Genomic DNA, 20,763 nt, shown 5'->3' with positions numbered 1-20,763 from the left:
TCGAGCAAAGGAACCAAGACGGCGGGTGCACGCCTAGAGCGTCGCCGGAAGTTCCCGTTGTGGGCTTCTTCTGTTCCCCGGAAGCGGATGTTACCTCTCCTTTGCTTCCCATCCTGGTTTATAAGAGGCAGGGAATGCGATTTGAGGTAGCGCGCGAAGTCCTCCTGCCGCACCGGTTGGCTTCGTTGTAAGTCTTCGTCCGAGGCTCTGTCATGGGGGACGACATGGATGTAATTCCCGAGAGGGAGATGAAGGTGAGTGGGAAGGGGGGGGGCCCAACATTTCCTCCAATTGCACCTGTTATGTTAATATTGTATTTTACCCTGTTGTGTTTTTGCCGGCAGTACTTACGTTAAAATAAGTGGCTTACCTTACACGGATATTGTGAAAGTTCACAATGCTTAGAAAGCGTAGGTAATCTTAGTCTGTTTCAGATTTTTAAAATTGTGTGTCTGTGTCAGGAAACTCAGAGCACGTTATGTAAACTAGCCATGCATTTAAGCGCTATCCAGGAATGGATAACATTTTTTAAATATATATTTTTATTTATTTTCAGTAATAATAGCTAGGTGCAGAATAATAAAAGAAAATGTCTTCAGCAATACAGATACTAATGGAGAACTTATGTGGTCGTCCAAACAGGTGTGTTGTAGGACTGCAACTGCTATCATCTCTGGCCTTGCATACTGGGGGCTGGTGGGAGCAATACCTGCAGGGCCAACTGGGGCTCCCTGCCATTGCTGCAGGTGACCAGAAATGGCATGTAGGTGGACCAGCCAAAGTGCCTCTCCTGCATGCGCAGCTTAGAAACAAAAACAGCTTTGAGGACGGAAAGTTCCCTTCTTAGATGGCTTTGAAAGCAGACCAGGCTAATGCATCAGGGACAGTGCCTGGTACCCATGGTGTCTGTTCTATCTCTACTGCCGGGAGTCATTATGCCTCATAATACCAGTTGCTGGAAACCACAGGAGAGAATAGTTGCTCTTGTGCTCAAGTGCTGTTTACCAATTAACTCTTGGAATATTTGGTTGGCCACTGTGAGAACAGGATGCTGGGCTTGAAGGACCACTGGCCTGATCCAGCTTGTCTTATATCCTTCACTTCCACTGGAAATACTGTACTCTGTTTCTTCTCTGCCCAGGCCCCAAGAGACTGGTAAAATAATTGGCAGGCTAGTAAGTTCTGTGGGTCTGTTTACAAGACAGCTATAAAGGTTTCATTATTGCAGCCTTGTAAATAAGGCCATAGAAATTTGTTAAGGTGTTGATTTCGTTTCCACCCACCCCAGTATATTTTTTCTGTGCAACAGGTTGCTCTGAGTGCTCTACCAAGAGAAGATTGGAGCAATGGCTAAGACAGCCTTGTAAAAGAGCTTCCAAAAGTTACTAGCCTGTTGTTTAGTTGACATGGTAAGAGGCTAGTGGCCTCCATTTATGTTCTAACTGCAGCAGTGGGGAAAGCCCTTCATCTTTAGCTATTATCTGATGCTGTTTTAACAAAACGCAGCCTATAGTGAGGAAATTTAAACCACAGCATAAAGCTTTAAAATTGAAACAGTCAATATAAAACAGAGAAATCTAGAACCGTTTTGAACAGTTTATCATCACAAACTAAAGGGCTAGGTATTTTCTAAGTTTTGCTAAATCAGGTGCATGAGCAAAAACATGGAACCATTCAGAAGACTCTGTAATTAAATAATCAAGGTTTTGGTTGAGTTCTGTGGTGTACAGTGGACGCTTGGGTTGCGAACGTGGTCCGTGTGGGATGCACGTTCGCAACCCACAGCATTCGCAACCCGCTTCTGCGTATGCGCGGGTTGCGAGTCAGTGCTTCTGCGCATGTGCAAAGCACAATTTAGTGCTTTTGTGCATGCGCAACTGCCAAAACCTGGAAGTAACCCATTCCAGTACTTCCGGGTTTCAGCGGTCCGTAACCCAAAAAACACAACCTGAAGCGTCTGTAACCTGAGGTATGACTGTATTTGAATAAACTGATGCATTTAAATTTAGCCTGCACAGATTTTTTAATCTATGAATGTGCCACAGGATTTTAAGTTCAGAGCATTGAAGAAAGTACGGATCTTTGATTCTCCTGATGAACTCCCCAAAGAGCGTTCCAGTCTTCTTGCTGTATCCAACAAATATGGATTACTATTTGCTGGCTGTGCAGCTGGATTGCAGATCTTCCAGACAAAAAACCTTCTAATGCAGATTCCAGTGGGAGATTCTCCTAATAAAATAGGTAAGTTTTTTCTCTTTCCCCACCCACATCCCCAGCCTTCCTTAATTTTTATCTATAGAGCTGTGTTTTTTAGCATTAAGGATAAATTCACTTGTTCTGCTTTGAATACCCATCATAAGCTTTGGGGTGGCAAGTCTCCTTTGCAAATTATAGGGCTGGGATTTTTTTATCTATTTGGGCTCATGTAGCATAGTGGGTCAGGGACTGAGCTAAACATGTGGAATTCTGCATTCAACTGTTGCCTCATTCATTAACTTGGTTGCCCAAAGTAAGCCTCCATTTTCTTTTTTTCCTTTTGGATTTTTACAATTTTATATTCAATCAAACAACACAATATAACATTTGTCATATATAAGAAAAAGAACCCCCCCTCCCCGTGACTTCCCTCAACTTCCCCTTCTGGTTCTTTAAATATTTACTACTTCTGCTTAATTATTATCTTATTTTTATAATCTTATACCTTAATGCTCTTATTTTCTTATCAGTTTTATACCAAATTTTCCTTCATGATTACATCTTACAGTCAATTTCATTCCATGTTGTCCTTACTTAACCTTTGATCTTCTTTTCTTACTTGTGTTTAATCAAACCCTGCTAGTGAGTCCGTATCTTTACAGTATTTCTGTAAATACAACATAAAAGGTTCCCAGTCTTTTTTAAATTCTTCATTATCATTGTCTCTGATTCTTTCCATTAGTTTCATCATTTCTGCGTATTCCATAAGGTTGACTTGCCATTCTTCTTTCATTGGTATCTTGTTGTCCTTCCATTTTTGGGCTAGTAGAATCTGAGCCGCTGTTGTAGCATACATAAACAACTTTTTCTGCTCTTTTGGTAGTTCCTGTCCTATTATACCCAACAAAAAAGCTTCTGGTTTTTTAACAAAGATTATTTTAAACATCATCTTCATTTCATTATATATCATTTCCCAATAACTTTTAATTACAGTTCCACATGTGGTAAAGCATACCTTCTTTCTTTTTACACTTCCAGCACTTATTAGCACTTGTTCTATACATTTTTGCCAGTTTGACAGGAGTTAAAAACCATCAGTACATCATTTTCATATAATTCTCTTTCAAATTTGTACATGCGGTGAATTTTAAATCAACTTTCCATAATTTTTCCCAGTCTTTCATTTGTAAGATATATCCTACATCTTGTGCCCATTTAATCATTACACATTTAACCTCTTCATCTTTGGTTTCCCATTCTAATATTAAATTATACGTCTTCTTCAATAATTTGGTATTATCCTCTATATTTTCTCTTTGAAATCTAGATAAAGTATAACTAAATCCTTTCTTTTTATCTTCTTTGAAGACCTCATTTTCTTGAAAATATTGTAACCAGTCATTAACATGTTCTCTGATCTCTTCAAATTCTTTTATTTTTAATTTCCCTTCTGTATCTATTAATAGATCTCTATATGTAAGCCATTTTTCTCTCCTATTTATTTTTTTAATCGATGTTGCTTCCATTGGAGACAACCACCATGGAGTCTTTTGTTGTACCTTTCCCAGACTTTTAAACGTGATCTCCTAATTATATGATTATGGAATGCTTTATGAACTTTCCCTTTCTCATACCACAAGTATTCATGCCATCCAAATCTGTTGTCATGATCTTCAAGATCTAACAAATCTGTATTTTCCAGTTTGATCCAGTCCCTGATCCAAACAATACAGACAGCTTCTTAATATTATTTAAGATCTGGAAGGGAAAAACCACCTCTATCTTTACTGTCTGTAAGTAATTTATATTTTATTCTTGGTTTTTCCCTTTCCAGATGAATTTTGTAATATCCCTTTGTCATTTCTTGAAGCATGCTGCATTACTTATAACCGGTACTGACTGGAATAAAAATAACATTTTTGGCAATACGTTCATCTTGATCACCGCAATTCTTCTTAACAGTGATAAATTCATTCTTCCCCATACTTCTAGATTCCTTTTTATTTCATTCCAATTTTTTTTTCATAATTATCTTTAATGATGTTAATATTTTTGGTTGTCAACCAAATCCTAAATATTTAACTTTTTTATGAGTCTCTATTTCTATACTTTGCTGTAATTCTCTCTCCCCCCCCCTTTTCTGGTACATTTTTCACTATCAGCTGTGTCTTATTTTTATTCAACTTAAAACCTTCCACCTGCCCAAAGTTCTGTATTTTTTTCCCTAGGACTTTTGGCAGAGAGCTCTTAGGGTCCTCCACTGTTATTACAAGATCATCTGCATATGCTTTTAATTTATATGTCCCCCCCTTGATTCCTCTGGTGTGTTTTCTTACCTGTTTGGGTTCATGTAGCATAGTGGGTAAGGGACAGCTAAACATCTGGAAGTCTGCATTCAACTGTTGCCCCATTCATTAACTTGGTTGCCCCTAAGTAACCCTGCATTTTCTAACCTGCCAAACTGGTGCAGGGGAAGTAATATTGGCCAGCCATCTACAGTTGTTGTAATGCTTACTGAGACAATGTGTGTGAATCACTGTGAATACCTGTCGCTGGGAATTACAAAAGGGGAGAGTGTGTAGTTCCTAGTTTAGCATTGTCTTAGAATGCTGGGATCAGGGGTTTATTATGTATCTCTGTATTTATTTCCCTTTACTTATATCCTAACCTTCCCAACAGGAGCATGGCTGGGCAATGCAGTTTACAAATACAGCACAACAATAAATAACATTAACAACACATAAAGTAGTGGCATTGGCAAGAAGGTATATTACATTCCAAAGGCTTGAGTAAACCATAAAGGTTTTCACATTGTGACACTTTCCATTTGCAAGGGAGTTCTATATTCTATGAGGGTGCCATTCAGAATGTCTTGCATTAATAGTGCCTGCCCAGTAGCATTGCCCCAAACCGGTTTGAAGTCCAGATCATGACAACAGTTTCAGAATTTTTCACCTGGCAATATATCACGAATCCTTTCTCACTCCTTGGCTGCCACCAGCACTGCACATTTCACTCTTGAGTGACACTTGCAAGTCCGTCTGATGTTCACCCACAGTGAGAGGCCCAATTCCTCCCTCTGCAGCCCAGCTGCCAGCCTTGTCAGAGGGAACTTGAGAAGGAGCTTGCCTGCCTGTCTGCACCTTCACCCAAGCAAGTGGGCTGCCTCATCCCTCCCTCCAGATTAGAACACTAGGGCTGGGCAATGTATCATCCAAAACCAGTTCAAAGTCCATATCCAGGAGTCAACACATGGCTGCTTATTTCTTCCCACCTTATTCACACCTTTCTATTTCAGACATTGTGTTATATCGGTATATTGCGATGTTGAAAACCAGACATCGCCCAGCTCTGCTGCCCAACAGGTTGAAATAATAAGCAGGGCATCCCCAGCTGATCTTAATAGACAAATAGGGCAGTATTGGATTAGTTCAGGCCTCCAACTACCTTTTAAATAATTTATTGTTGTTTTTTTCCCTCCCTGGTGCTCCTCTTCATTTTTTTTAAGTTGAGAATGTCCAAAGTCTTTTCGTTCCCACGAAGTTCTGTGTGCATCACTTGGCACTCAGCTGTGATAACCTCACACTCTCAGTCTGCATGGCTTCCAGTGAAGTTGGGTCCTTCATTGGCTTTTTCGATGTTCGCACCTTTGTGAATCAGGTAAGTTGCATGGTTTAAAAGCAAACTTGGAAACCCACCCCCCAACCCTCACTCCATGGTGTGTTTTGCTATGAGTTTTGAAACTGGAGAGCTTCAGCAAGCTCTCCTAATGAAGCATAACCACACTTTAGGATTCAGATGTAATGTTAAACCATGGTTAATTACAAATTGGGAGGAACACTACCACAGTGTAGTATTCATGTGTGATAGTAAACTGCGGTTAATCAAAAAGGGAGCAGAAGATTCCAGTCTCTTCCTTGTGGCTGTGCCGGCAGGGGGGGATGAAGTGTGTGAGGCTGAGGTTTGCTGTGACTTGTATCCTCTTTATCTGACCCTCAAAACTCTCCCCAGGCCACATTCCTCACCAGCCTTGCTCTGTATTCTCCATGAGTGCTTTTGCCTGGCTGGAAGTTGTCCATGAACTGTGATAATGACTCTTGCTTGCATGGCTGAAGATACGGGGGGCAGTACATGTAAAAGGCTCTGACTTTTGCATGGCTGGAATGTAGCCCACTGTATATATCTATTACTCTGTGCGCTTTTGCCTCAAGCCATGCCCACTACTGATACGTGCCCCCTGGAAGGTTGTCCAGAATGGAATGCAGCCCTCTGTATAAAAAGGTTCTCCACTCCTGCAGTAATCTGCAGCTCATCATTACTTCTGAACTCTACCACTGATAAGAGCTTAGGTTAGTGAAAACATCGCTTTCCTTCAGGTCTTGGAGAGTGTGATGGGCCAGTGATTTGACCTACTGAAAGCAGGTGTCTTTGCTCATACGGATACAGTCTAACATACATTTCTTTCTAATAGGCTAAGCAGCAAAAACGCCCCTTTGCCTATCAGAAGATGGCTGGGGCGATGGTCAATGACTTGAAATGGAACCCAATGAATGCCTCCATGCTGGCCGTCTGTCTGTCTGATGGAAGCGTCTCAGTCCTGCAGGTGGCAGATTCCGTGAAGATCTATGCAACTCTCCCCGCTTCAGTGGCTGTTACATCAGGTTGGTAACATGACTTTTAGACTGATGCAGAAATCCCTGTTATAAATAAGCTGAATTTGAGTTCCGATTTACACATATTTTAGGTGTACAGCTCAAAGTAAGCCTGAATGCTCCATATGGACAATTGCAAACAAGGGTATCTCATAAAGAACCTTTGGCCCTCCCAATGTTGCTGAACTCCAACTACCACCCACCCCTGGCCATTGGCTGTGCTTGCGAGGCTGATGGAAGCTGCTGTTCAGCATCTAGAGGGCCAACATTTCCCCTCTCCTGCTCTAGGGTAAGCTCTCCCGAGACCATCGTTGGCTGCACCTTCATACTGAATGGACAATCTATTGCATTCCAAATTTGAGATTGTCATGTTTGAATAACACTTGTGAGGGCAATTTAAGCCATTTGCCAAATTGCACTGGCTGGTTTTGTTGTTGCTGTTTTCTTTGCAACCGCTTAATGATGCCTGCTTGCTTTTCTCCCACCCACCCCTTTAGTGTGTTGGAGTCCTAAAGGAAAGCAGCTGGCTGTAGGCAAGCAGAATGGCACAGTGGTCCAGTATCTCCCTGTAAGTCTGTTTTGTTCTATTTGGCCTATAATGACCTGCCTCCTCCTGCATCTCCCACTTGGTTCTTTCCTGTTTTGTTCTCCCAATTCACAGTTCAGAAGATGGAGTCTTAAGTATAAGGGTAGCAGAAGTACATGCCTGGGAAGGGCGGTATTCTAGAGCTTGAGCATCCATTTTGCATATAGTAGTCCCCAGGTTCAGTCACCGGCACTGCCAGGTAGAATGAGAATTTTGCTTTTGTATAGTAAGCTAGTTTTTTCATGCCTGCACACTCCTCTCTATTCACCATCCAGGCAATCAAGAAGTTTAGGAGCACAAGGCTGCATATGCACCATGCATTTAAAACACATGGTTTCTTCCCCCCTTCCCCAAGGAATCATGGGAACTGTGGCTCTGTTGGGGTAAATGGTAGTTCTAAGGATTCTTAGCAATAAGCCATGTGCTATGAATGCATGGCCGTGCACCTGCCATATTCTAGCCAGGCAAAAACACAAAGGGGGAAAGAGGGCTAGTAAGGGGTGTGGCTTGGGGTGAACCCTGAGGACAAAATAGAAACTTGGAGGACTGCATTTGGTCCCTGGGCCTAAGATTAATTAATTTTCTTTCATTTTATTTGTTTGCCGCTCTTCTACAAAAAAATCATGCTCAAAGCAGCTTACAACAAAGAAACAGGAATGCATTTCAAATGAACACTACTAAAACCTTCATAATAACACAGCACAACAAAAATATATCATACCAAAACCCTACATTTCAGTACTATAAATATGACAAAATTACTTAAGCACCATGCAGCATGCAATAGCAAAAACAACAAGGAAGCTTCATAGTTTCACCTTAGTCCTAGAAACACCACTCCTATGATGTTGCTTACAGTCCCTCTCCTGTAGCAGCAGCTTATAAGGCTTCCAAGGGCAAAGGATGGGGTTGCTGGAAACACGTCTCCCATGATGATGTTCATCTCTGATATAGGTGAATTGGGGCCATGCCCATAATTAAGCCGGAGGTCACATGGCTTTGTTGCAAAAGAGTGCCCACATTTGACTGCCAACAATCTCTCCTTAGAGGGATCTTTGGCTACAAAATGCCTGTGTGTGAAATCTTGGAGCATTGCTCCCATTGAGAGCAGATTAGGGATAGGGAACTCATAGCCCTCCAGCAAACGAAGAACCGGGGGCCGGATCTGGCCCAATCGCCTTCTAAATCCGGCCCGTGGACGGTCCGGGAATCAGTGTGTTTTTACATGAGTAGAATGTGTCCTTTTATTTAAAATGCATCTCTGGGTTATTTGTGGGGCCTGCCTGGCGTAGAATGTTTGCTTTTATTTAAAATGCATCTCTGGGTTATTTGTGGGGCATAGGAATTTGTTCATTTCTGGGCCCCCACAAGGTCTGAGGGACAGTGGACTGGCCCCTTGCTAAAAAAGTTTGCTGACCCTTGTTGTATTCCATCTTCCATCAGCTCCATCTAGCATGGCCAGTGGTCAGGGGATACTGGGAGTTATAGTCCAAGAACATCTGGAGGGCTTCAGGTTCATCATCCACAGAGCAGACAGTACTGAGTGAAATGTACCATGTCATCAGATCACTGAACCATGGCAGCTTAAACGCTTTGGACATTTTTTTGAAAGTGCTTGTATAAATTCAGAGTGTTTTTGTTTTATTATTGCATGTTTGATATGAAGTGTTGCATTGTAGATAGAATACTTTAAAAAAACCAAAAAAAAAAACCCATATCTTTAAACTTAGGGTATTCTAATCATGCTCGTTCTTTTACTTTTTCAGAACCTGCAGGAGAAGAAAACAATTCCCTGTCCTCCCTTCTATGATTCAGATAATCCTGTCAAAGGTACTATGTTTCCTAAAATTTGGCGTTTTGACCAGTCGGTATTACAGTAGTACAGATGGATCATGTAATCACTGTGTTTCACTTATGTATGTGCCTAGAATTTGCCCACCCATGAAATCCAGGCATATTGTGGAATGTGAGATGCTTGTTTTTGACTAGTTGAATCTCCCGTGTTTAAAAATAAATCTGGCAGGTGTTTTGCTCAAAATACTAAGTAGTATTTTATACCAATCCCATTTACAGTATGGATTAATATTTAATCTCCTGTAATTTAGTTGTCAGGGTTGTTAATGCAGCACAGTTACATAATTATAGTGCAAAGATTTGATAATGCCTTGCTTTCTTTTGGAAAAGAAATGCAGTCCTTGGGCATATTATCACATCTGTTACGTTAAATTTTTAATTTGTATATTTGTAATTGAAACCACAGCAACAAAACTGTTGTACTCACAGCAGCCCCTTTGAAATTGATGGAGATGACTAAATTAGGCAGATTAACTTCAGTGTGTCTACTTGAGAAGAACTTTGCTGGATGCAGCCCTCTGTAGGGAAGGTTTCCAGTGTCCTAGATCCTTCTGTCTTCACGCAGTACACAGTGTTAATGAACACATAAAGGAACTAACCAGCTGCATTATACCAAGTCAGACTGTTAATCCACAAAGTTTAGTATTGCTTACTCTAACTGGCAGCAACTGTCTGGGATTTCAGGCTGGGGTGCCTCCCAGCCATACCTGGAAATACTGGAGATTCAACCTGGGACTTTCTGCATGCAAAGCAGGTGGTGTACCACCAAGATATCCCTCTTCCCATATAGCTTATTGGATGGACATATGCTTTTGACTCCAGAAATCCCATGTTCATCTCCAGGTGGGGTTGGGAGAGACTGAAACCCTGGAGTGCTGCTGCCAATTATTGTAGGCAGCACTCAGTTAGCTGGATCTGTGATCTGACATGATATTGGGAAGCTTCCTAGCATGAGGGGAAAGTAGCATAACTCAGTGGAAAGGCATCTGCTTTGCATGCAGAGGGTCCCAAGCTCAGTCCCCCAGTATCTCCAGGTGGGGCTGTGAATGTCTCCTGCCTGAAATCCTGGAAAGTCACTGGCAGACAATATTGAGCTATACGGACCAGTGATCTGACTTGACATAAGGCAGCTTCCAGTGGGATGTCCCCAACTGACTTCTACACTGGTCCATTTATTTCAACGGGTCTACTCTGAGTAGGACCAAGCTTGCATGCAACCCTATGTTCCTGTGTAAGTAATAATGATGATGATGATGATGATGATGATGATGAGTGGCTCTTGAGAAAAACAAAAGCAAAAAAAACCGACAACCCAAGTTTACTCACATTTCTGTTTTCCAGTCTTGGATGTGTTGTGGGTCAGCACTTACGTCTTCACTATCGTATATGCGGCTGCGGATGGGATCTTGGAAGCTGCACCGGAAGTGGTGATGGCTGTGCTTCCTGTACGTGAAGAGAGGAAGCGCTGGGGAAGCAACTTCTTTTTCTCTTGTCTTTGATTTCTAAGTCTGTGCTGCCTACTGTCATTCTCACAATTTTGCCAGGTCTTTGTCCCTGGTTTGTGCTGCTGTGTCTTCCCGCATGTTAGGCTCTTGCTTCAGAACGATAAAAAAAAGTCGTGACCCGAGATGTAGAATCCCACTTCATAGAAACCATTTAGTCAAACTTTGCATGGAAATTGAAGCATTCACCAACCACAGCAGCCTCTGCACTTCTGCTGCGAGTGTCAGTTTTGCTTGCCAAGTCCCCATACAAACATGTGTTAGATGCCTACCTCTTAGATGCACAGGTTTAACTTGGATGTTTGGAACTTTCTTTCTGCCTGAGGGCCACATTCTATCCCAAGCAGCCTTCCAAGGACCACATGTCAGTGGTGAGCAGCAGGGTTGCAGGCAAAAGCGAGCAGAGCAATGGATGTACATTTTGCCTCCGGATAGTAGGCTAGTTTCTACGGACACTCATAATAGTCCTTGCTGTCCTCCTTTCAGACAATCAAGAGGCATGATCAGAATTCTAGGAATGCATCCCAGCCAGGCAAAACAGTTTAGGAGTGCATATCTTTTTGTGCTTATTGAAACATTTCATCATACTTTTGGCCAGAGGTGTGGGACTCATGACCTTCCATACACTGTAGGGACTCCAGCTTCCATCAGCCCCAGCCAGCATGGCCTGTGTTCAGGAATGATGGCAGTTTGTGTTCTATAATAATGCATCCTTTATATCCTGCTTTTTCCCTACACTGTAACTCAAGGCAGATTTCAGAAATTAAAGCAAAACAGATAAAATACAGAAAGCTAAAAACATACAGAAGATAATAGTTTAAAAAGAATTAGACTGTAATAGAATTAAAACTATATAAACGCAAATTATGAAAATACTGATAGCAAAAAATAGCAAAGCCCTATTCAAATCACTTTCCTTAAAAGCAGTCAGTTCCCCAAAGCGCATGGGAACAAGGCAGCCTTCACGTGCCAGGGGAGAGCAGCAAGAAGGGAGTCAGTCTAGCTTCTCTAGGAAGGAAGCCATAAAATCTGGCAGCTGGCTGTCATGAAGGCCCCCTCCTTGTAATTATGAAACAGTTGCAACCATAAAAGAGTTATGTATGTTATAAATGATGCAAATATTTTTAAACAGTCCAGCGCCTGCAGGGTCATTTGTGAGCCGCCCCTCCCCTAAGACACTTTTCCTCATATGTTGCATCTCCCACACAGTTTCCTGTTCTGTCTCCCCATTCAGAAAAAAGAAGAAAAGCGGCCTGAGCTGTTTGTGAATTTTATGGAGCCCTGTTATGGCAGCTGTTCTGAGAGGCAACATCACTACTTCCTTAACTACGTTGAAGAATGGTGAGTAATGGCGATCATACAACAATGAATAGTTCCCTTTTAATATTAATTAGGTGAGCAAAGGGCTGGGTGTATTTAAAGATTGTTATTTGAAACTAACAGGGAAAGGTGTTTATGCTGCTTGAAGTGGGTTATGGATTTGTGGTTGTTGTTTCCTTCCTCAAGGGATCTGGTCCTTGCAGCATCTGCTGCTTCCACAGAGGTCAGCATCCTCGCAAGGCAAGGAGACAAGGTAATTCCACTTCCTATTTCCCCAGCAAGTGCCTCTTATAAGAAGACCAGAGGTCCCAGTGAGAGTTCCAGAGGGGTAGTTATTATCAGTCAGCTGCAGCAAGAAATAGCAAAGTCTCATGTCACCTTGAAACCCATGCACTTACTGGGACAGAATATTTCATTGATTATTGTTTTATTATTTATTTATTTATTCATTCATTCATTCATTCATTCATTTATTCATTTATTTGTTGCACTTATACCCCACCTTTTCCCCTCCAAGGAGCTCAAGGTGGTTTACATGGTTCATTTAATCCTCACAACAACCCCGTGAAGTAGTTTAGACCGAGAGGCAGGGACTGGCCCAGTGAACTTGATTGATTTGAACCCTGGGCTCCCAGGTCCAAGTCTGACCTGCTAATAGTTACATTACTCAGGCTCTTGCTTTTTGGACCATGGACTCGCCCCCGCCAATGGTGGTGGACCAGATATACCCTTTTGACTTTAAGGCATCTCTTGAAGACCTTCTTATACCAACAGGCCCATGCAACTGCTTAAACATTTTTTATTCCAGTCGTTTAAATGTTTATTTCATAATGTTTCCCTTGTAGTTGTACATATTGCTGTATGCTGCCTTGATACTTTATATGAGTTGGTTGTACATAAAAATCTTTATAAATGAACCAAGGAATAATAGTAATTTTCCTCTCCACTGCACGTGCCACAGTGATTTTTTAAAGTAGAAAAAAGCCCTTATTACTACAAGTTCATCTCCCTGGCAGGAATGATTCCAGAGGTTGCCAAAGCACAGAGCCAATTGGGAGCGGCCATAGCTCAGGAGCAGAGCATCTCTTTAGCAAGCATAAGGCCCCAGGTTCAGTTCCCAGCATCTCCAGGTACCGTTGGGAGAGGCTCCCTCCTTGAAACCGTAGGGAGTTGCTGTTAGTTAGTGTAGACAATACTGTGCTAAATAGACCAAGATCCTGATTCCTAGTACTAATTAAACCAACCCTTCCTACAGAACAACTGGGAGCTGTGGGTTCTAGAAGACTCCAGCCGAGCAGAACTTCCGGTCACAGATAAGAGCGATGACACTTTGCCCGTAGGCGTGGCCATTGATTACACCAGCAACATGCCCATAACCATTAGTAAGTATATGAATGTTGCTCTTGGGTTAAGCATAAAGCAAACAGCAGCGCTCTCTATACCAGGTGTGGGGAACCTTTTGCCCTCCAGATGTTGCCGAACCATCAGCCCTAGCAAGCATGGCCAGGGATCCTGAGAGTTGTAGTTCAGCAACATCTGGAGGGCTAAAGCTTCTTCACGCCTGCTGTAGAGGGAGCTTTAGTGCTGGTCATTAGTCCTGAAAAGATGATATTAATATACCTGGAAGTGCTATTTTCCCACCTTCTAACTGTGATTCTTGTGGCTATTCAGAGTGGGCAGACCTGTGGCCCCGGGGCCAATTGTGACCCTCCAGGCCTCCATCTGGCCCATGGGACTCTCCCCAGCTGACATTGGTTTTTGCCTGGCTGGAATGTGTCCTGTATAAGTAAAAAAAAATGGAAAAAGGGTGGACTAGAAATGCCTGGTGTGCTCTGGTCCATGGGGTCACGAAGAGTCGGACACGACTAAACGACTAAACAACAACAGAAATGCATGGAATAGAGTTGTAATACATGTTGCATTATTCAAGAGAAGTCATCTTAGGCACTTAGTTCCCTTTGTAAAGTTTTAAACTCTTGCCATTCTAACGTAACTTCCTGGTCCCTTCCCAGACTTGTTTTGAGGGCTGCTTACTAAGTGGAGGTACTGCTGAACACGTCTGCTCATGGTGGTGTGTGTGTGTTTGTGGCATTTTTGCAGGTGAGGATAAAACCACGGACCCAGCACCAGTCCTGCTGCTGCTGTCAACTGATGGAGTCCTCTGCCCCTTTTACATGGTCAATCAAAACCCTGGTGTGAGGTCTCTGATGGTGGTGCCGGAGCCTCTCTCTCCAGAAGGAGACAGAGGAGCAAAATCAGCTGGTAGGTGCTTGCTTGCTTTTGGGGGGAGTTTTGATCCAGCGACACCTGGGGATCCAAGGTTGTAGAACACTTATCCTAAAGCACTTTGAATGCAAATGGAGCAGCCTGGTGCCCTCTAGGTGTTACTGAACGCCCAGCAGTCAGTGGCCAAGAATAATGAGAGTCAGAATTCAACAACGTGTGGGTGGCATTGTGCCAGAGAAGGCTGGTGTAGAGTGATAAGGAGGGCGTGGCAAGCAACATGCACAACTTGAGATCAAAAAGGTGTACCTGTGCCCGTTACCCTCCCTTTTCAATTTTTCGGTTTTGCTCATCAGCATTTCCACCTTAATAGATCTTAATAGATCACAGTGTTCCATAGGAGAGTAGGAAACAGACCTCATGCCAGGTTGGACCATCAGTATTATCTGCACTGACTGGCAGCATCTCTCCAGGTTTCAGGCAAGGGCCTCTCTCTGTCCCACCTAGAGAAGCTGGGTGTTGAAGCTGGGTCTTCCTCGTGCAATGCAGAGGCTACCAAACTGCCCCACTTTGCGTATATGATTGGCTGGACCTACACTTTGGATGCAAGGAGTCCTGTGTTCAGTCCTTAGCATCTCCAGATGGGGCTGGGAGGGACGCTGGTCTGGACACCTGGGGAGCTGCTGCCTGACAGCGCTCAGTTAGCTGGACCAACAATCTGACATGAAATAAGGAATCTTCCTAATAGGTGTGGGGGGAGCAATGTAGTTCAGTGGTAGAGAAACCTGCTTTGTATGCAGAAGGTCTCAGGTATCTCCGGGTAGGGCTGGGAATGTCTCCTGCCTGAACCCTGGAGAGCTACTGGAGATGTCAGGGATTGAACCTGGGACTTTCTGCATGCAATGCAGGTTCTTTCTCACTGAGCTGCCAATATATGGTCAGTATATTGGTAGTAAATATTGAACTCAAAGGGTGAAGAGAACTATTTGTGTATTATCTGTTTTGGCCAGAGATGAAAGTTCACTGCAAAGCCCTGTTCACTTTTCATCTGTGTAATTGCATTTCCTGTTCAATACGGAACACCTTAGTTTTGGCAAAGGCTTTTCTTTCCAGCTCCACTTGGCATGCTTGTCGGCAGGATGTTTGATTCAGACTGACATGATCCTTGCCAAAAATCGATGGGGGATTGTAGAAAGCCTTGTGCTCTCAATTCCCAGCTCAATTAAAATCCAGCCGACCTGGGAAATTGTAGTATTGATTTAAGGGCCAGCCCTTTGGGCAGGGATCTTGGAGGTCCGATCTGTGAGTCTGAAAAGATCTATTGTGCATTTTTATTAAATTACTTTGTATGTCTATCCTGCCATATCCTTAAACAGCAGAGCTAATATCAGTATTCTAAGCATGTATCTGAGGGACGCGGGTGGCGCTGTGGGTTAAACCACAGAGCCTAGGACTTGCTGATCAGAAGGTCGGGGGTTCGAATCCCTGTGACGGGGTGAGCTCCCGTTGCTCGGTCCCTGCTCCTGCCAACCTAGCAGTTCGAATGCATGTCAAAGTGCAAGTAGATAAATAGGTACCACTCTGGCAGGAAGGTAAACGGCGTTTCCGTGCGCTGCTCTGGTTCGCCAGAAGCGGCTTAGTCATGCTGGCCACATGACCTGGAAGCTGTACGCCGGCTCCCTCGGCCAATAAAGCGAGATGAGCGCCGCAACCCCAGAGTCGGTCATGACTGGACCTAATGGACAGGGGTCCCCTTACCTTTTTAGGCATGTATCTGTGCATGTACACAAATCTTGTCTGGTCTTGATAGAGAATTAAAATGTGTGCTGACTCTGGCCCTCCCCTGTGGGGATAAATGGGGGAAGGAGAATCTCATATGATGGCCTGCTGAGCTGTGGAGATAAGTCCAAGGGCCTCTGAGATACATCTCAATTGTATAGGAAAGTCTCTCCACAATACCAAGCTGTGCGGCAGTTGCGGGTCTTCTCCCTTTTGCAGTGAATCGGCCTCAGTGTGTTATCAGGATCACCCCACATCTTTCTTCCAAGCCCAGAGACCATAGACAGCAGCTGCCAGTCCAAGCAAGCAAGATTAAGTCAAATGGGCAAATAATGTGCTAGTGTGAAGCAGCTAGCCTTTTAACTGCAGCATACACCCAGTCACGGTTAAAAGCTTTCCACCAGCCTGCATAACTGTAACTCCAAGATGTCAATTATAGCATCCTTGCCTGGTTTTATAGCCCAGCTGAGTTAGACGCACAGCCCATTTCCTTATTCCTCATCTCCTGTTGCACCTCCTGGATAGCTCACCCTGTTCTGGAATTGTTCTGCTCTGGGTTAGTGCTCTCAATTGTCTTGGCACACAACACCATTCTAGTGTGGCCCTTGAGTGTTGTCTGGCTTCTTCCTAATGGGTCATTCCACCTCAGTTCAACACGGTCATGCCACCCACCATCTCGATTTTGATGAAACTTGCTGTACACCCATCCCTTATGATTGAAAGAAAGTAACCCCCTTAATTTTTCCCCCTCTTGAGATCCTCGGCCTTGTGTACATTTTATTTTTTTCCTCCATAACCAATGATCAGATCTCTTTGAAATTTTACACAGAGCTCAATAAGAGGATGAGGATTTCAGTAAAAAATACACCAGCACCCAAAAGTTTTTATAAATGCCTTAAAAAATGTATAAACGTACTGTAGGTTTTTTTGGTGAAAAAACTAGGTTTGGAAAACCTAAATTTTCAGCGTGTGGGCACGATGGAATCAAAAGTTTTTGATGGTGAAAATTATTGCAAAGACATGCTCTTTCTCAACAGATAATAAGATTTAATGGTTTTTATGGCTTGTAACAAAATTTTACGTTTTTGGGACATCATGGGGAAAAAATGGCTACCGGGTACAACTTTCCTACAATGCATAGCTGTAATAGAAAAAATAAATGAAACAAAGTTGTTCCTCTTAAAATCTAAAATAATATTGGTTATTACAGGTTGGTTGTTTTTTTTCAAAAGTGCAGACTACTTTTTCAGTTTTGGGGTATTTAAAACTATGAAAATTGGCTATATCGTGAAATCAATCTTAAAAAAAATTTGGTCAGAAACTTTAAATGCTGGCATGTAAGGAAATAAGACCTAGCAAGAAAAAGATTAAAAGAATTTAAAATTATGCATTATTTTCAATTTTGCAACCATAAGGGAAGGGTGTTCACTAAGTTTCATCAAAATCCGAGAGGGTGGGTAGTGAAACCCTTGTTTTTTTATTTGATGTGGAATGGTCCTAATGTCACGTAGTAACTTTTAACAAAACCTCTCATCTCTCTTCCAGGCAGCACTCCCCCGTCATCCGCTTCCGCTTCTGCTCCTCCAAAAGTCGAAGCTTCCTTGGCCGTTGTCCCAGCCACATCTGCAGTTTCCAGCAAAGGGGCAGCCCCTTTGTCTTTCGCTTCCTTCACTCTGAAATCCACCAGATCTGATGCCCCGCCGCAGTATCCTGGCATATCAGAGACCCCCAAGCCTCCCCTTGGTTCCAACCTGAGCGGAACAGTTGGCTTCCCCTTCTCTCCGGCCACCAGCATCTCCAAAGCGCCTCCAGCTCCGTCTCTGCTGTCCAGCCCCATTACAGCTTCTCCTCCCTCCTCTTTTGGTTCCGTGAGTTATAAAGCGGGCATGGACAGCTCAGCCGGAGCCCCTCCCTTCGCGAGTCCTGTTGGGCTAAAGCAAGGTTTTGCCTCGCCACCTTCCTCCGTCAAAACTAACCTCACTGAAAAGTAAGTCTCCCTTTGAGTCTTTTTAGCCAATGTATGTGTGGTGGTTTTGAAGCAGTTTTTGAATGTATTAAACACATTGTTTTAAAGTTGGTGGGGCTCTCTGTGTGTTGCTGGATTCAGGGTTCCCATTGTCCGATGGAACATGCTGATTGCGGCTGATGGGAGTTGGAGTCCAATACCCGGAAGGACACCACAGGTTCTGCACCAGGGGCCCCATCTGCATTGTACATTTAAAGCAGTACCGTTTTAAACAGGTCCTCCGTCCAAGGAATCTTAGGAACTGTTTGTTCAGGGGGATGAGAGCTGTTAGGAGACCCAGAGTTCCTGGGAAGAAGGATTGACTCTTAAGCCACTCTGGAAATTATCTCTCTGTGAGAGGGAATAGGGGTCTCTTAACCCGTCGCTGTGGTCTAAATCACAGAGCCTAGGGCTTGCCGATCAGAAGGTCGGCGGTTTGAATCCCTGCGACGGGATCAGCTCCCGTTGCTCGGTCCCTGCTCCTGCTAACCTAGCAGTTCAAAAGCACAAAGTGCATGTAGATAAATATTTTTTTTTATTTTTTATAAATTTTTATTGATTTTCCAACATGAATTAAAACACATTACAACTAACAATACATAGACAAACAAACATATAAACACGTATAATTTCATAACCTCTTTTTCTTAAGCCTTATTTCAACGACTTCCCCATACCTCCCTTTTCTGCATCCCTGTTTTAAACTTTTTCAGCAACCCCTAATTTCAATTACTTATGATTCACTTTCTTTAATCCTTTTTCTCTTACCCAATCATTTATCGCTGCAATTCTGTTTTACATTACCCATGACATTTTAGCACTCATTAATTTTACAACAGTTCTTAAGATAAACTTTAAATTTCTTCCAATCTTCTTCCACCGTCTCTTTTCCTTGGTCGCGGATTCTGCCAGTCATCTCAGCCAGTCCCATATAGTCTATCACCTTCGTCTGCCACTCTTCCAGCGTGGGTAGTTCTTGTGTCTTCCAATACTTTGCTAAAAGAACTCTTGCTGCTGTCGTGGCATACATAAAGAACGTCCTATCTTTCCTTGACACCAATTGGCCTACCATGCCCAGGAGGAAGGCCTCTGGTTTCTTATGAAAGGTACATTTGAGGACCTTCTTAATTTCATTATAGATCATTTCCCAGAAGGCCTTAATCCTTGGGCACGTCCACCAAAGGTGGTAGAAAGTACCTTCAGTTTCATTACATTTCCAGCATTTATTATTGGGCAAGTGATAGATTTTTGCAAGCTTGACTGGGGTCATGTACCACCTATAAATCATTTTCATAATATTCTCTCTTAAGGCATTACATGCCGTAAACTTTATACCGGTGGTCCATAACTGTTCGCAGTCAGCAAACATGATGTCATGACCAATGTCTTGTGCCCATTTAATCATAGCTGATTTAACCATCTCATCCTGTGTATTCCATTTCAACAGCAAGTTGTACATTCTGATAAATAGGTACTGCTCTGACGGGAAGGTAAACAGTGTTTCTGTGCACTGCTCTGGTTCGCCAGAAGCGGCTTAGTCATGCTGGCCACATGACCCAGAAGCTGTACACTGGCTCCCTCAGCCAATAAAGCGAGATTAGCGCCGCAACCCCCAGAGTCGTCCACAACTGGATCTAACAGGGGTCCCATTACCTTTATCTTTAACTTATCTCAGCAGGCTTAACAAGCAACAGCTCCCTGTGTTCTTTTGGAGAACCCCTGACTATTGGTACTGCTTTAAATATATAGTGCAGCTATTTTTCAATATATTTGTGGGTCAGAGATTTTCCACTGCTCTTGCAGAGTGCTGATGGCACAGGGTGTGACCAAGGGCACCCTGCATGCAGCTACGGGTAACATTCACCTCCAAAAGGCCCGTACCATGAAGCTTCCTAGTCCCAAGAGCATGGATTCTTCTATTCTCCCTCCCTCCCCAGGTTCGCTGCTGCAGAATCTTCTACACCAGCTGCCAACAGTGGCCAAAGCTCCAGTATGTTCTCCTTTTCACCTGCTGCAAAGCCTGTACCTGCTGGGACTCAGGTTCAGTCCACTGTGCTGGGCACTCCTCCTGCAGTGCCGATCAAGGCTTCCACCCCAGTCTCTTCAGCAGGTACATCCCCTCTCCCTTTCCCCCCTTTTCTGCTGATAATACCTCATATGTAGTTGTGACTGCATTACATGTGGATTAGTATGAGAAACAGGGATTGAGGACTATTAACTTTGTACAAAAATGTAAGTCTGGCGTTTCAACATCCCACAGTGGTTAGTTCTTTTTGCTGAAGATGTCTATTGCTGCCACACAGATTTTATTTTATTTTTAACTGCCTGGCTGTGATCCCTCCTTTCTGGGATGGTCACATGTGTGCTTAGAGCTCTCTTTGCTGCGGTGGTCTGCTGTTTCTTGCTAATTTCTGCCCGCTGTTGCATCAGGCATTGGAGATTGGCGCTTACAGAATCTCTTGCTTCTTGGGGGCACAGACGGACGACTTTCTTTATTCAGTTTAATTTAAAGTGTTTATTTACTGCAGAGCTTTCCAAACTTTTCATGTTGGTGACACACTTTTTAGACATGCATCATTTCACAACACAGTAATTCATTTTTTTACTAGCAAACTGGAGGTTAAACTAACCCTTTTCCAGCCCTGG

The 20,763-nt window shown here is 43.2% G+C and overlaps 1 protein-coding gene across 15 annotated transcripts in view; it reads left to right on the top strand.

The window, feature by feature from the left end:
* The window catches only part of NUP214 (nucleoporin 214), an 80,729-nt gene continuing 59,966 nt past the window's right edge, over positions 1-20,763 (top strand). For 11 of the 15 annotated variants that reach the window (XM_083596830.1, XM_083596841.1, XM_083596839.1 and 8 more), the window contains exons 1-13: positions 1-254; positions 2,046-2,241; positions 5,705-5,856; positions 6,668-6,857; positions 7,346-7,416; positions 9,201-9,264; positions 10,630-10,733; positions 12,025-12,131; positions 12,297-12,363; positions 13,366-13,492; positions 14,211-14,372; positions 17,658-18,099; positions 20,055-20,227. In XM_083596830.1, coding sequence (XP_083452956.1) covers positions 213-254; positions 2,046-2,241; positions 5,705-5,856; positions 6,668-6,857; positions 7,346-7,416; positions 9,201-9,264; positions 10,630-10,733; positions 12,025-12,131; positions 12,297-12,363; positions 13,366-13,492; positions 14,211-14,372; positions 17,658-18,099; positions 20,055-20,227 — 1,897 coding nt within the window. In that variant the 5' untranslated portion in view covers positions 1-212. The remainder of the gene's footprint in view (positions 255-2,045; positions 2,242-5,704; positions 5,857-6,667; positions 6,858-7,345; positions 7,417-9,200; positions 9,265-10,629; positions 10,734-12,024; positions 12,132-12,296; positions 12,364-13,365; positions 13,493-14,210; positions 14,373-17,657; positions 18,100-20,054; positions 20,228-20,763) is intronic. The other 4 variants (XM_083596831.1, XM_083596832.1, XM_083596833.1 and 1 more) reach the window with 1 other exon arrangement.

This window comes from Podarcis filfolensis, assembly GCF_964270895.1.
Source record: "Podarcis filfolensis genome assembly, chromosome: Z".
In the NCBI taxonomy this organism is placed as follows: domain Eukaryota; kingdom Metazoa; phylum Chordata; class Lepidosauria; order Squamata; family Lacertidae; genus Podarcis; species Podarcis filfolensis.
The sequence above is the reverse complement of the archived record's forward strand: the minus strand, read 5'-3'. Positions and strand labels throughout refer to the sequence as shown.